At 37.0% G+C, this 13,394-nt stretch overlaps 1 protein-coding gene across 7 annotated transcripts in view; it reads right to left on the bottom strand.

Annotated features, from left to right (window-relative positions):
* PHKB (phosphorylase kinase regulatory subunit beta) overlaps positions 1-13,394 on the bottom strand; it is a 269,916-nt gene that overhangs the window by 144,370 nt on the left and 112,152 nt on the right. For all 7 annotated transcript variants that reach the window (XM_047078353.1, XM_047078347.1, XM_047078349.1 and 4 more), the window contains one exon: positions 4,798-4,913. In XM_047078353.1, coding sequence (XP_046934309.1) covers positions 4,798-4,913 — 116 coding nt within the window. The remainder of the gene's footprint in view (positions 1-4,797; positions 4,914-13,394) is intronic.

Below are 13,394 nucleotides of genomic sequence, written 5' to 3'. Positions count from 1 at the left end.
AACTAAAAGAGATAGATACCAGCAAACCTGGGACTGAAAAGAGCAGATTGGGAAGGGACTGACCAAAGCATTGAGCTAAATCAAACTTTAATGATTAAAGATATCTTTAAAACTTATCAAAATTTCACCAAGATTGCACACCTATGCTATTTCAAACTTTAGAAAACTTTTTAAGACTTTAAATTACAACATGATCCAGTAGAAACAACTTTCATTTGAAGGCCAAACACCTGGAATCCAGTCTAGCTGTACCACACAGTGATTTGCACTATTTAAGGTATGTGGGAGGAGAATCACAAAACCTTCTAAACTTTAGCTTCCTCCCATAAAAGACAGTAATATGTTCCCTGTGTGGACTAAATAAAAAACATACTATAACTGTACAGAGACACAGATTGCAATGATTAATGAACACCTGAGTATGGATGCTGAAGAGGGAGCCTCTGACCTCAGAATACTATGTGAATGTGTAGTGGGGGCCCAGAGGTGGTAATCTTTTTTGCACAAGGTGCAGCTTAGAAGGGATGTGTGCAGTGTGGCAAGGAAAGGAAGAAACATTTCTCAAGCCAGTCACTTTGGCCAAGGCCTTGGTGAGCACCGGAACTAGTCCGATTGTGCTCTTTCTCTGACTCCTGCCAAGGAGACTGAATGGCCTAGAGATGAAGAGAGGCAAAGAAAGTCAGAAGACAGAGAAGTATGAGTTCTTATAGCAAGAATTATCATATACTATTTCAGGATGTCTGAAATTATGGAACAGCTTAATGATATAAAAAGGATATTGTATTAAGTAGTAAAAAACACATACAACTAGGAAGAGATATTTCTGGGATGTCTCAGCAACAAGAGACAGAGTCCCCGGTTAGTAGCAGCTCTACATTCCACTACCCACGTGTAAGCAGAGGCTGCCAGCCTCCTACCACCACTGCCATCACTGAGTCCATGAGGGCCATGAGGCTCAATTCTGTGATTTTACAACAGACTCTTTTGGCAGCAGACATGACACACCCAAAACACACATGTGGAGACCTGAGTTCAGTAATGTTTGGGGGAAAAGAAAAATGCTTAAAGTTCTTTTTTGGGGAAAAGTGATACACCATAGAAAAGTAGGAGAGCAATGTTAAATGTGTAAAACCCACCATCCAAATCCAAATGGCAAACTTCATTTCCCATCCATTTGAATAAAACTAACATGCCACAAATTAAGATTGATTTTGCAAGCAAAAGATAGCAGAGAACATTACATAATGATCTTCGGAGCCTTGAAATAAAATCCTTAATGATTCAATTTAAAGGTTGGCACTTCAGTTACACATGTTGGAGTTTCTGTTTTTTTTCACTGGGGACATTCCAATACCCTCACTTTCTAGGGGTAATGTTAACTTTAACTCAAGGTACATTCTGAGTTTACTTTTTTTTTTTTTTTTTGTAAACAGAGAATCCCAAACTCTAAATATTTTATACTGAAAATGTCACTGGGTTCACATTGGAATATACAAAATAGTTAACAAAAAAGCAGAGAAGGGGGCTGATAAATCATAAATACTGTAAAGGTACATTTTAAAATATCATCTTTTCTAATTAGATCCACTTTTTCTTACAATTTGAATGATAATCTGGAGTGTTAAGAACTTAATTTGAATGATAGCTGAAATATAACTTCCTATTTATTTTCCTATTTTTAGTATTTTCCAGAATTTGTTTAATGTCTGAACTGAACTTTCCCACAAATCATTTCTCGACTTCACTGACTTCTTTTCTGATTGCTAGTATTCTGCTCTATACTTCAAAATGCCTCATATAAATCATAAAACTTATAGAAAAATGTGTGTATATTACTTTCCCAGAGTTAATAGGAAAAACCTCTTTGTTTCAATATTTGTTATTAACATATTCTGAAATGTGTGAGTACACCTGCATTCTAGTGCTGACTTCTGCTAGGTATTCAAATTATTTGTATATATTAACTTAATCATTATAGCAACTTCATAAAGTAGAAACTATTATTGTCTTCATTTTGTAGAGAAGGAAACTGAGGCATAGGGATAGTATACAGCTAATGACCTGGACCCAATTTTTAGTTTACTAAGTATCTTATATCAGCTTAATTTTTGTGTGTGTGATTAGTCTTGTATTCAAAAAAGTATATCCTCTTAACCAGTGTTTCCTACACTGTTTCTCTAGTTCATTTAAGTCTCACTGACCTAAACTGACCTATGGCTGATAACCATTAAGCTCTTAATAAGTTTTTTAGTGTGAATTGGATTGAGCTAATTAATTAAACTATACTTTTCTTTTTCTAATTCCAGTATAATTAACACAGTGTTATATTAGTTTAAGGTGCACAATATAATAACTCAATTATATACATTAGTCAGTGCTCATTAAGATATGTATACTCTTGGGGCATCTGACTGCCTCAGTCAGTAAAGGATGTGACTCTTAATGTCAGAGTCATAAATTCAAGGCCCACATTGGGCATGAGGCCTACTTAAAAAATAATTTTTAAAGGTACGTGTATTCTTAATTCTCTTTATTTGACCCATCCCCCCAGCCACCTCTCCTCTAGCAACCACCAGTTTGTTCTCTGCATTTAAGAGTTGGTTTTTTGTTTTTCTCTTTTTATCTTTGTTTTGTTTTGTAAATTCCATATATGAGTGATATCATATGGAATTTGTCTTTCTCTGACTTATTTCACTTAGAATGATACTTTCTGGGTCCATCCATGTTGTTGTGGATGGGAATATCTCATTCTTTTTTATGGCTGAATAACATCCCTATATATATGTGTGTGTGTGTGTGTGTGTGCGCGCGCGCGCACACACACACACACACACACACACACCACATCATTTTTATTTATTCCTCTATCAATGGGCATTTGGGGTTTACACATCTTTACAAATTAGTGTTTTCATTTTCTTTGGGAAAATACTCAATAGTGGAATTACTGGATCATATGGTAATTCTATTTTTAATTTTTTGAGGAACTCTATACTATTCTCCACAGAGGCTATACCAATTTGCATTTCCACCAACAGTACACAAGGATTCCTTTTTCTCCACATCTTTATCAACGCTTGTGGTTTATGTTTTTTATTTTAGCTATTCTGACAGGTGTAGAATGATATCTTATTGTGCTTTCAATTACCATTTCCCTGATAATTAGTGATGTTGACCATCTTATCATGTGACTGTTGGCCACATGTATGTCTTCTTTGAAAAACGTCTATTCTGGTCCTGTGTCCATTTTTAAATCAAATTCTTTGTTTCTTTGGTGTTAAACTGTATAAGTTATTTATATACTTTTGATATTAACCCCTCATCAGACATGCCATTTGCAAATATCTTCTCCCATTCAGTACACTGCCTTTTTGTTAGTGGTTTCCTTCACTGGGCGAAAGCTTTTTATTTTGGTGTAGTCCCAATAGTTTAACTTTGTTTTTGTTTCCCTTACCTCTAGAGACATATCTAGAAAAATGTTTCTATGGCTAATGTCAAAAAAAAACACTGTCCAGTTTTCCTTCTAGGACTCTTAGAGTTTCAGGCCTCACCATTTAGGTCTTTAATCCATTTTGAGATTATTTTTGTGTATTATGTAAGAAACTGATCCAGTTTCATTCTTTTCCAATGTGGCTTTCCATTTTTTCCAGTACCATTCGTATAACATTGTATATCCTTTCCCCCTCTGATGCAGGTTAATTGACCATATAAGTATGGATTTATTTCTGGGCTCTGTGTTCTGTTCCATTGATCTTTGTGTCTATTTTTGTGTCACTCGTATGCTGTTTTGGTTTTACAGCGTTGTAGTATATCTTTAAATATGAAATTGTGATACCACCAGCTTTGTTCTTCTTTCTCAATATTTGGGGTATTTTGTAATTCCATAAAATTTTAGGATTATTTGTTTTAGTTCTGTGAAAAATGTCACTGGAATTTTGATAGGAATTACATCTGTAATTGTATCTGTAGATTTCTATGAGTAATATGGACACTATAACAATATTGGTTCTTCTAATCCATGAACATAGAATATCTTTCCTTTTTTTGTATCATTTTTAATTTCTTTCATCAGTGTTTTATACTTTTTGGAGAACAGGTCTTTCACTTCCTTGGTTAAGTTTATTCCTAGGTATTTTATTTATGGTGCAATTGACCTATACTTTTCAGTTAAAAGATAACCTACCAGGCAAAAAATTTGGATATCTGAAAGGTACAGTCAGTTACTAAAGCTATTTCTCTCACCATAAGGAGTAAAGGAAATTAATACACCACTAACATCAGTCATCAGTTATCATTGTTTATCAAGCCCACTAAACCAGAACTCAAGATGTTGATCATACCACCTACACAAAAAAAAAAAATGTTCAGTTTTATATGAAAGGTGTATCTGATTAGGATAAAAAAAATCAGCTCTACAATATGGAAGGGAATTTTACATGAAATGTGTATACATTTGGTGTTTGACAATCCTAATATATTTGATCTTTCAAATGGCGTCATTTCAAAAAGGAAAAAGAAAGATTTGGTTTAGCAGAAAGGCCAAGACTTGGATTGGAGGCTGATATGCATATACTGACATCATGAGAGGTTGGGAAAGATACCGTACTTTTTCTTGGACCTGTATATGGGCACTGAGAGTAATTTCTTGCTTTAATTTTAAGTGAATTTCATCTGTTATCATATATAGAAAAATAAGAGATGAAAAGACAAATAATACAGTTACAATCTAGTACTTTGATTTTTATTCAAATTCTAAACATTTAAATAACAAAAAAACCACTCAAATCAGCAAATTACCTTGAATGTAGTTCTGTGCTGCCATTATTATATTTGCTGCCTCTTTCCCAGACACCAAAGTCAGGTACACGGTAAACTCTTTCTACACAAAATACCAGGTTTTGAATAAAAGATACCTAAAAGAAAAGAAACGAAACATAAGGTCACATGGAGTAACAGGCTCTTTAGATACTGATAAGAGTATTAGATACCATTTGAAATCCAATTAGACACTTGCCTACCAACACTCTTTTAACACCTTCAGGGGAGTTCTGGGAAGATGGTGGCATAGGAGGACACTGGGCTCATCTCACATAGATTCCACCCACATATGCCTAAATAACCCAGAAAACTGCCAGAAGACTAGCAGAGCAGACTCTCCGGAGCCAAGAGTAGACAAGAGGCCCACGGAAGAGGTTATGAGGACAGAGAGGTGATGCAGACTACAAGGATTGGCAGGAGGGAGCCGGAGCGGGAGAGGGGCAGCCCGCCTAGCAAGGTAGAACCCCTGAAATCTGGACTGCAAAAGCTGAGGGGCCAGACTCCATGAGTTCTGACAGCCAACAGGACTTAATATCTGGAATGTTAAAAGTCAACAGCTTTGCTCTCAGAGAGCAGGGAAGGAGAGAGGACGTCAGGAGGGAGAGTTGTTGAGCCCTGGAAGGACAGAGCCCAGAGGGGGACAAAGGCACTGGCAAGCACCAATTCCCTCTCCCATCCCACAGCCAAAATTCCAAAGGGAACCAGTTCCCATCACTGAATTTCCTTGCACCGCACAAATACCCAACGCTGTGCTTCTGTGAATCCATCCCTCCCATGGGTCTGCCTCCCTCCTGGTGCAGCAGGGCCCCTCCCGCAGCGGACCAATGAAGGCAAAGCAAGCTGAGCCTGCCCCTCCTGCCCCTGTGCACCTTGCAGATCCACCCCTGCTAATACGTCCTTGGTCATATCCCATTGAAGGAGCACCACAAGCCTGGCAGTGTGCAAGCAGCCCAGACAGGGACCACACCACTCCAAAGTGAGCCCTACCCCTGGGAGAGGGGAAGATAAGGTACACACCAGTCTGACTGTGGCCCAGTGGTGGGCTAGGGGCAGATATCTAGTCTGAGTGTGGCCCCGCCCACCAACACAAGTTTTTCCAGACACCACAAGGGAAGTGCCCTGCAGTTTGGAGCTACCGCAGGGCCTAGGCAAAATAACGAAATGGAAGAATTCTCCTCAAAAGAAACTCCAGAAGTAGCGACAGCTAACAAATTGATCAAACCGATTTAAGCAATATAACGGAAAAAGAATTTAGAATAATAGTCATAAAATTAATCACTGGGGTTGAAAAAAGCATAGAGGACAGCAGAGAATCTACTGCTACAGAGATCAAGGGACTAAAAAATAGTCATGAGGAATTAAAAAATGCTATAAATGAGGTGCAAAATAAAATGGAGGCGGCCATAGAATGGATTGAAGAGGCAGAGGAGAGAATAGGTGAATTAGAAGATAAAATTACAGAAATAGAAGAAGCTGAGAAAAAGAGATAAAAAAAATCCAGAGGTATGAGGGGAGAATTAGAGAACTAAGTGATGCAATCAAAAGGAACAATATCTGTATCATAGGAATTCCACAAGAAGAAGACAGAGAGAAATGGGCTGAAGGTGTACTTGAACAAATCATAGCTGAGACCTTCCCTGATCTGGGGAAAGAAACAGGCATTGAAATCCAAGAGGCACAGAGAACTCCCTTCAGTGTAACTTGAATCGATCTTCTTCAGGACATATCACAGTGAAACTGACAAAAAAACAAGGATAAAGAGAATTCTGAAAGCAGCTAGGGATAAACAGGCCCTAACATACTAAGGTAGATACAAAAGGGCAGTAGCAGACCTATCGGCTGAAACTTGGCAGGCCAGAAAGGAATGGCAGGAAATCTTCAATGTGATGAACAGAAAAAATATGCACCCGAGAATCCTTTATCCAGCAAGTCTGTCATTCAGAATAGAAGCAGAGATAAAGGTCTTCCCAAACAAACAAAAAATGAAGGAACTCATCACCACTAAACCAGCCTTACAAGAGATCCTAAGGGGGATTCTGTGAGTGAAATGTTGCAAGGACCACAAAGGACCAGACACATCACTACAAGCATGAAACCTACAGACATCACAATGACTCTAAACCTGTATCTTTCCATAACACTGAACGTAAATGGACTAAACGCTCCAACGAAAAGACATAGGGTATCATGATGCATAAAAAAACAAGACCCACCTATTTACTGTCTACAAGAGACTCCTTTTAGACCTGAGGACACCTTTAGATTGAAAGTGAAGGGATGGAGAACCATCTGTCATGCTACTGGAAGTCAAAAGAAAGCTGGAGTAGCCATACTTATATCAGACAAACTAGACTTTACATTAAAAGCTGTAACAAGAGATGAAGAAGAGCATTATATAATAATTAGAGGGTCTATCCATCAGGAAGAGCTAACAATCATAAATGTCTATGCGCCGAATACGGGAGCCCCCAAATATATAAAACAATTAATCACAAACATAAGCAACCTTATTGATAAGAATGTGGGAATTGCAGGGGACTTTAATACGGCACTTACAACAATGAATAGACCATCTAGACACAGGATCAATAAAGAAACAAGGGCCCTGAATGATACATTGGATCAGATGGACTTGACAGATATATTTAGAACTCTGTATGCCAAAGCAACAGAATATGCTTTCTTCTTGAGTGCACATTAAACATTCTCCAAGATAGATCACATACTTGGTCACAAAACAGCCCTTCACAAGTGTACAAGAATTGAGGTCCTACCATGCACACTTTCAGACCACAATGCTAGGAAGCTTCAAATCAACCACAGGAAAAAGTCTGGAAAACCTCCAAAAGCATGGAGGTTAAAGAACACCCTACTAAAGAATGAATGGGTCAACCAGGCAATTAGAGAAGAAATTTAAAAATATATGGAAACAAATGAAAATGAAAATACAACAGTCCAAAACCTTTGGGATGTAATGAAGGCAGCCCTGATAGGAAAATACATTGCAGTCCAGGGCTATCTCAAGACACAAGAAAAATCCCAAATACAAAATCTAACAGCACACCTAAAGGAAATAGAAGCAAACAACAAAGACACCCCAAACCCAGCAGAAGAAGAGAAATAATAAAGATCAGAGCAGAATTAAACAATATAGAATCTAAAAAAACTGTAGAGCAGATCAATGAAACCAAGAGTTGGCTTTTTGAAAAAATAAACAAAATTGATAAACCTCTAGGCAGGCTTCTCAAAAAGAAAAGGGAGATGACCCAGATAGATAATATCATGAATGAAAATGGAATTATTACAACCAAGCCCTCAGAAATACAAGCAATTATCAGGGAATACTATAAAAAATTATATACCAATAAACTGGACAACCTGGAAGAAATGGACAAATTCCTAAGCACCCACGCACTTCCAAAACTCAAACAGGAAGAAATAGAAACCTTGAACACATCCAAAACCAGCGAAGAAATTAAATCAGATATCAAAAATCTCCCAACAAATAAGAGTCCAGGACCAGATGGCTTCCCAGGGGAATTCTACCAGACATTTAAAGCAGAGATGTGGAGAAAGGGTAACCCTCCTGCACTGTTGGTGGGAATGCAAACTGGTGCAGCCACTCTGGAAACAGTGTGGAGGTTCCTCAAAAAATTAAAAATAGATCTACCCTATGACCCAGCAATAGCACTGCTAGGAATTTACCCAAGGGATACAGGAGTGCTGATGCATAGGGGCACTTGTACCCCAATGTTTATAGCAGCACTTTCTCTTTTTTTTTAAATGTTCATTTATTTATTTTTTTTTCAATATAGGAAGTTTATTGTCAAATTGGTTTCCATAGAACCCCCAGTGCTCATCCCAAAAGGTGCCCTCCTCAATGCCCATCACCCACCCTCCCCTCCCTCCCACCCCCATCAACCCTCAGTTTGTTCTGTTTTTAAGAGTCTCTTATGCTTTGGTTCTCTTCCACTCTAACCTCTTTTTTTTTTTTTTCCTTCCCCTCCCCCATGAGTTTCTGTTAAGTTTCTCAGGATCCACTTAAGAGTGAAACCATATGGTATCTGTCTTTCTCTGTATGGCTTATTTCACTTAGCATAACACTCTCCAGTTCCACCCATGTTGCTACAAAGGGCCATATTTCGTTCTTTCTCATTGCTACGTAGTACTCCATTGTGTATATAAACCACACTTTCTTTATCCACTCATCAGTTGATGGACATTTAGGCTCTTTCCATAATTTGGCTATTGTTGAGAGTGCTGCTTTAGTGCACTTTAGTGCTTTCTTTAGTTTTCAGCATAGAGATGTTATGCATCTTTAGATAGATTTATCCCTAGGTATTTTATGCTTCTTGGTGCAATTGTGAATGGGATCAGTTTCTTTATTTGTCTTTTTGTTGCTTCATGATTAGTGTATAAGAATGCAACTGATTTCTGTACATTGATTTTGTATCCTATAGCAGCACTTTCAACAATAGCCAAATTATGCAAAGAGGCTAAATGTCCATCAACTGATGAATGGATAAAGAAATTGTCGTTTATATACACAATGGAATACTACGTGGCAATGAGAAAGAATAAAATATGGCCTTTTGTAGCAATGTGGATGGAACTGGAAAGTGGTATGCTAAGTGAAATAAGTCATACAGAGAAAGAGAGATATCATATGTTTTCACTCTTATGTGGATCCTAAGACACTTACCAGAAGACCATGGGGGAGGGGATGGAAAAAGAAAAAAAGTTTTGAGAGGGAGGGAACCAAAACGTAAGAGACTCTTAAAAACTGAGAACAAACTGAGGGTTGATGGGGGGTGGGAGGGAGGGAAGGGTGGGTGATGGGTATTGAGGAGGGCACCTTTTGGGATGAGCACTGGGTGTTGTATGGAAATCAATTTGGCAATAAATTTCATATTAAAAAAATTAAAAAAGAAATTGAATCAATAATAAATGAGTTTATAAGACAGAAAGCATCAGATCTAAACAGTTTACTAGTGACGTCTATCAAACATTTAAAGAATAAATTATATTAATTCTCCACAATCTCTTTCAGAGGATAGGAACAGAAGGAATACTTCCTACTTCATTATATGAGCAATACCCTAATACCAAAAACAAGACAAATACGTTATTAAAAAACTAAAGACCAGTATCTCTTATGAAGAGAGATGCAAAAATCCTCAACAAAATGTTAGCAAATTGATTCCAAGAAAGTATAAAAAGTATTACACAACACAACCAATTGGGATTTATCTTAGGCATGAAAGCTGGTTCCCTATTAGAAAACCAATTAACATAGACATTACATTAACACTGTAAAAGTGATAAATCATTTGATCATCAGATGCAGAAAAGCATTTGAGAAAATCCAACATCATTCATCATAAAAAATCTCAATAAAATAGGAATAGAGGGGAACTTTCACAGCTTGACAAAGATTGTCTGTGAAAAACCTAAAATCATACTTAATGGTGAGAAACTTAATCCTCACTAAAATCAGATGCAAGGCAAATATGTCCCTTCTTACCACTTGTTTCAACATTGTACCTCAAGTCCTTTTTAATGCAATAAGGCAAGAAAAGGAAATAAAAGGTACATGGATTGGGAAAGAAGGCACGTAACTGTTTTTCACCACAGGAGACATAATTGTCTATTTAGAAAAACCAAAGGAATCAACAAAGAAACTGGAACTAATAAGTGAATATAACAAGTTTTAGGATGTAAGTGTAATATACAAAAGTCAATTGCTCTCCTATATACCAACAACAGACAAATAGAATTTGAAATTAAAAACAGCACATCCACAAATGAAATACTTAGGCACACAGCTAACAAAATTTATACCAAGATTTATATGAAGAAAACTACAAACTGATGAATGAAATAAAAGTTGACTAAATAAATAGAGATGTTCCATGTTGGGTCAGGAAGACTCAATATTGTGAAGATATCACTTCTTCCTAAATCTATAGACTCTATAAATCCCAATCCCAATCCCAGCAAGTTATTTTATGGACATTAACAAATTCTTAAGTTTTATAATGAAGCAAAAGGCCCAAATAGCCAACTCTATGTTGAAAAACAACAACAAAATTGGAGAACTCATACTACCCAACTTCAAAAGCTATGGTAAAAAAAAAGCTGTATAAAGCTGTGGTGATCAAGATTGTGTGGTATAGGCAAAAGAATAAACAAATAAATCAATAAAACAAAATAGGTATCCCCAAAACAGACCCCCATAAATACAGTCAATTGATCTGTAAGAAAGGAACAAAGGCAACATAATGGAACAAAGATAGGCTCTTCAAATAATGGTGCTGGAATAAGTAGACATCCACAAACAAACAAAAAAAAATAATAATCTAGAGATAGACCTTACACCCTTTAAAAAAATTAACTTAACAATGGATTATAAATCTAAATATAAAAGCTAAACCACAAAATTCCTAGAAAACAACATGGGAGAAAGTCTAGATGACCCTAGGTATAGTGCTGCCTTTTTATTTTTTATTTTTAATGTTTATTTATTTTGAAAGAGAGACAACAGGGGAGGGGCAGAGAGAGGGAGACAGAGGATCCCAAGCAGGCTCCACATTGTCAGCATGGAGCCTGATGCAGGGCTCGAATTCCTGAACAGTGAGATCATGATCTGAGTGGAAACCGAGGGGGTCGCTTAACTGACTGAGCCACCCGGGCACCCCATTGATGCCTTTTTAGATACAACACCAAAGAAATCATTCATGAAATAAATAATTGATAATCTGGACTTGAATACAATTTACAACTTCTGCTCTGTTAAAGACACTACCAAGAGAATGAGAACACAAGCCACAGATTGGGAGAAAATATTTGCAAAAGACGCATCTGATAGAGCACTGCTAATCCGAATTCTATAAAGAACACTTAAAACTCAATAATAAGAAAACAAGCAATCCAGGGGCGCCTGGGTGACTCAGTCAGTTGAGGGTCCCACTCTTGATTTTGGCTCAGGTATTGATCCCAGGATCATGGGACTGAGCCCTGCATTGGGCTCTGCATGGAATGTGAGGTCTACTTAAGATTCTCATTCTCTCTCCCCCTCTGCACCTTGGTCACTCTCTCTCTCTCCTAAATTAAACTTAATTAATTAAAAAAGTAGAATTAAAAAAAAAACCAACCAATTCAATTTTTTAAATGGGCCAAAACCTTAACAAACATTGTATGTTTACAATGATGCTTACAATTCTGTAATTTTTGGGATTCTAGCCCAGAATACTTATAACCCATACCTTCCTTTCTATATCCAAATACAAATATTTCCATTTGGATTTCCCATTAAACACTATGTTCCACAGTTTGTAAGCCCTTCTCAATTGTTTTTCTCTATGACACAAGTGATTTTTCCTACTCTTGGTCTAGAAACATATTTTTGCTACTATGTCTTCTTAATCACCCATATCATTCTGACACCAAGTCCTGATATTTTTCACATCAGTTCTTTGGTCATAAAGATTTTGTGAATCTTGTGAATCTTGTGAATCATGTCTGACATTCAAACCTTCCATAATCTTCCCACCCTATCCTCATGTGCCTCTGTATATATACTCTACTGTCTGACAGGAACATTAGATTCCAGTTGAGCTTGGTTTTGCTCATTTCCAAGTGAAACAGTTTTCTATGAATCTTTCTTCAGTCCCATTTCAAACCTTTTCTCCCTGGTGAAGCCTTTGACTTCTTTCTCTTAAATCAAATTGCACTTAGAATCAAGACCAGAGTTATTAATTTTCCTTTGTTTTATGTGATCTTCCCCCAACCTCTACTTACTATCCAGGTCTACCACACTTTATTTGCAAAACAATAATCCCACAAACTCTGAAACCAGTTGTTTTTGTTTAACTCATTTGTCAAAATTCAGAAATGATATGAGGTTATCTGCCTTATTCATCTCACTTTATGTGATTATGTGTATGTCTTATGCAAAAATATTAATGTGCTGATGATGAGATTTTGCCCTAAACTGTGCTGGGGCCATTACATAAATAAGGTATCTTTTTTTTTTAAGTTTTCATTTAAATTCCAGTTGATATAAAATGTAGTGTTAGTTTCAGGTGTACAATATAGTGATTCAACGCCTCCATACAACACTCATTGCTCATCACAACAAATGCCCTCCTTAATCTCCATCACCTATTTAACCCATCCCCCTATGCACCTCCCCTCTGGTAACCATCAGTTTGTTCTCTATAATTAAGACTCAGAAAAAGACATATGCCATATATTTTTATTCATATGTGGAATTTAAGAAACAAATGAGCAAAGGGACAAATACACAGAGAGAGACAAACCAGGATTAAGGTACCTGATTTAAACAGTATTTCTTTTTTTAAAACCCAAATTCTGATATCTAAAACATATTTGGTCCCAAATGTTTCTTCATATAAGGAATTAAGGACCTGTATAACTTTTTTTTTAATGTTTATTTATTTTTGAGAGAGACAGAGACAGAATGTGAGTGGGGGGCAGAGAGAGAGGGAGACACGGAATCCGAAGCAGGCTCCAGGCTCCAAGTGGTCAGCACAAAGCCTGACCCGGGGCTCAAA

Source organism: Lynx rufus, unplaced genomic scaffold (assembly GCF_022079265.1).
Source record: "Lynx rufus isolate CCGP_SWC_20201006 ecotype Redwood Valley unplaced genomic scaffold, mLynRuf1.p SCAF_16, whole genome shotgun sequence".
Lineage (NCBI taxonomy): Eukaryota > Metazoa > Chordata > Mammalia > Carnivora > Felidae > Lynx > Lynx rufus.
Note: the sequence above shows the minus strand (reverse complement) of the source record. Positions and strands in the feature narration are given on the sequence as shown.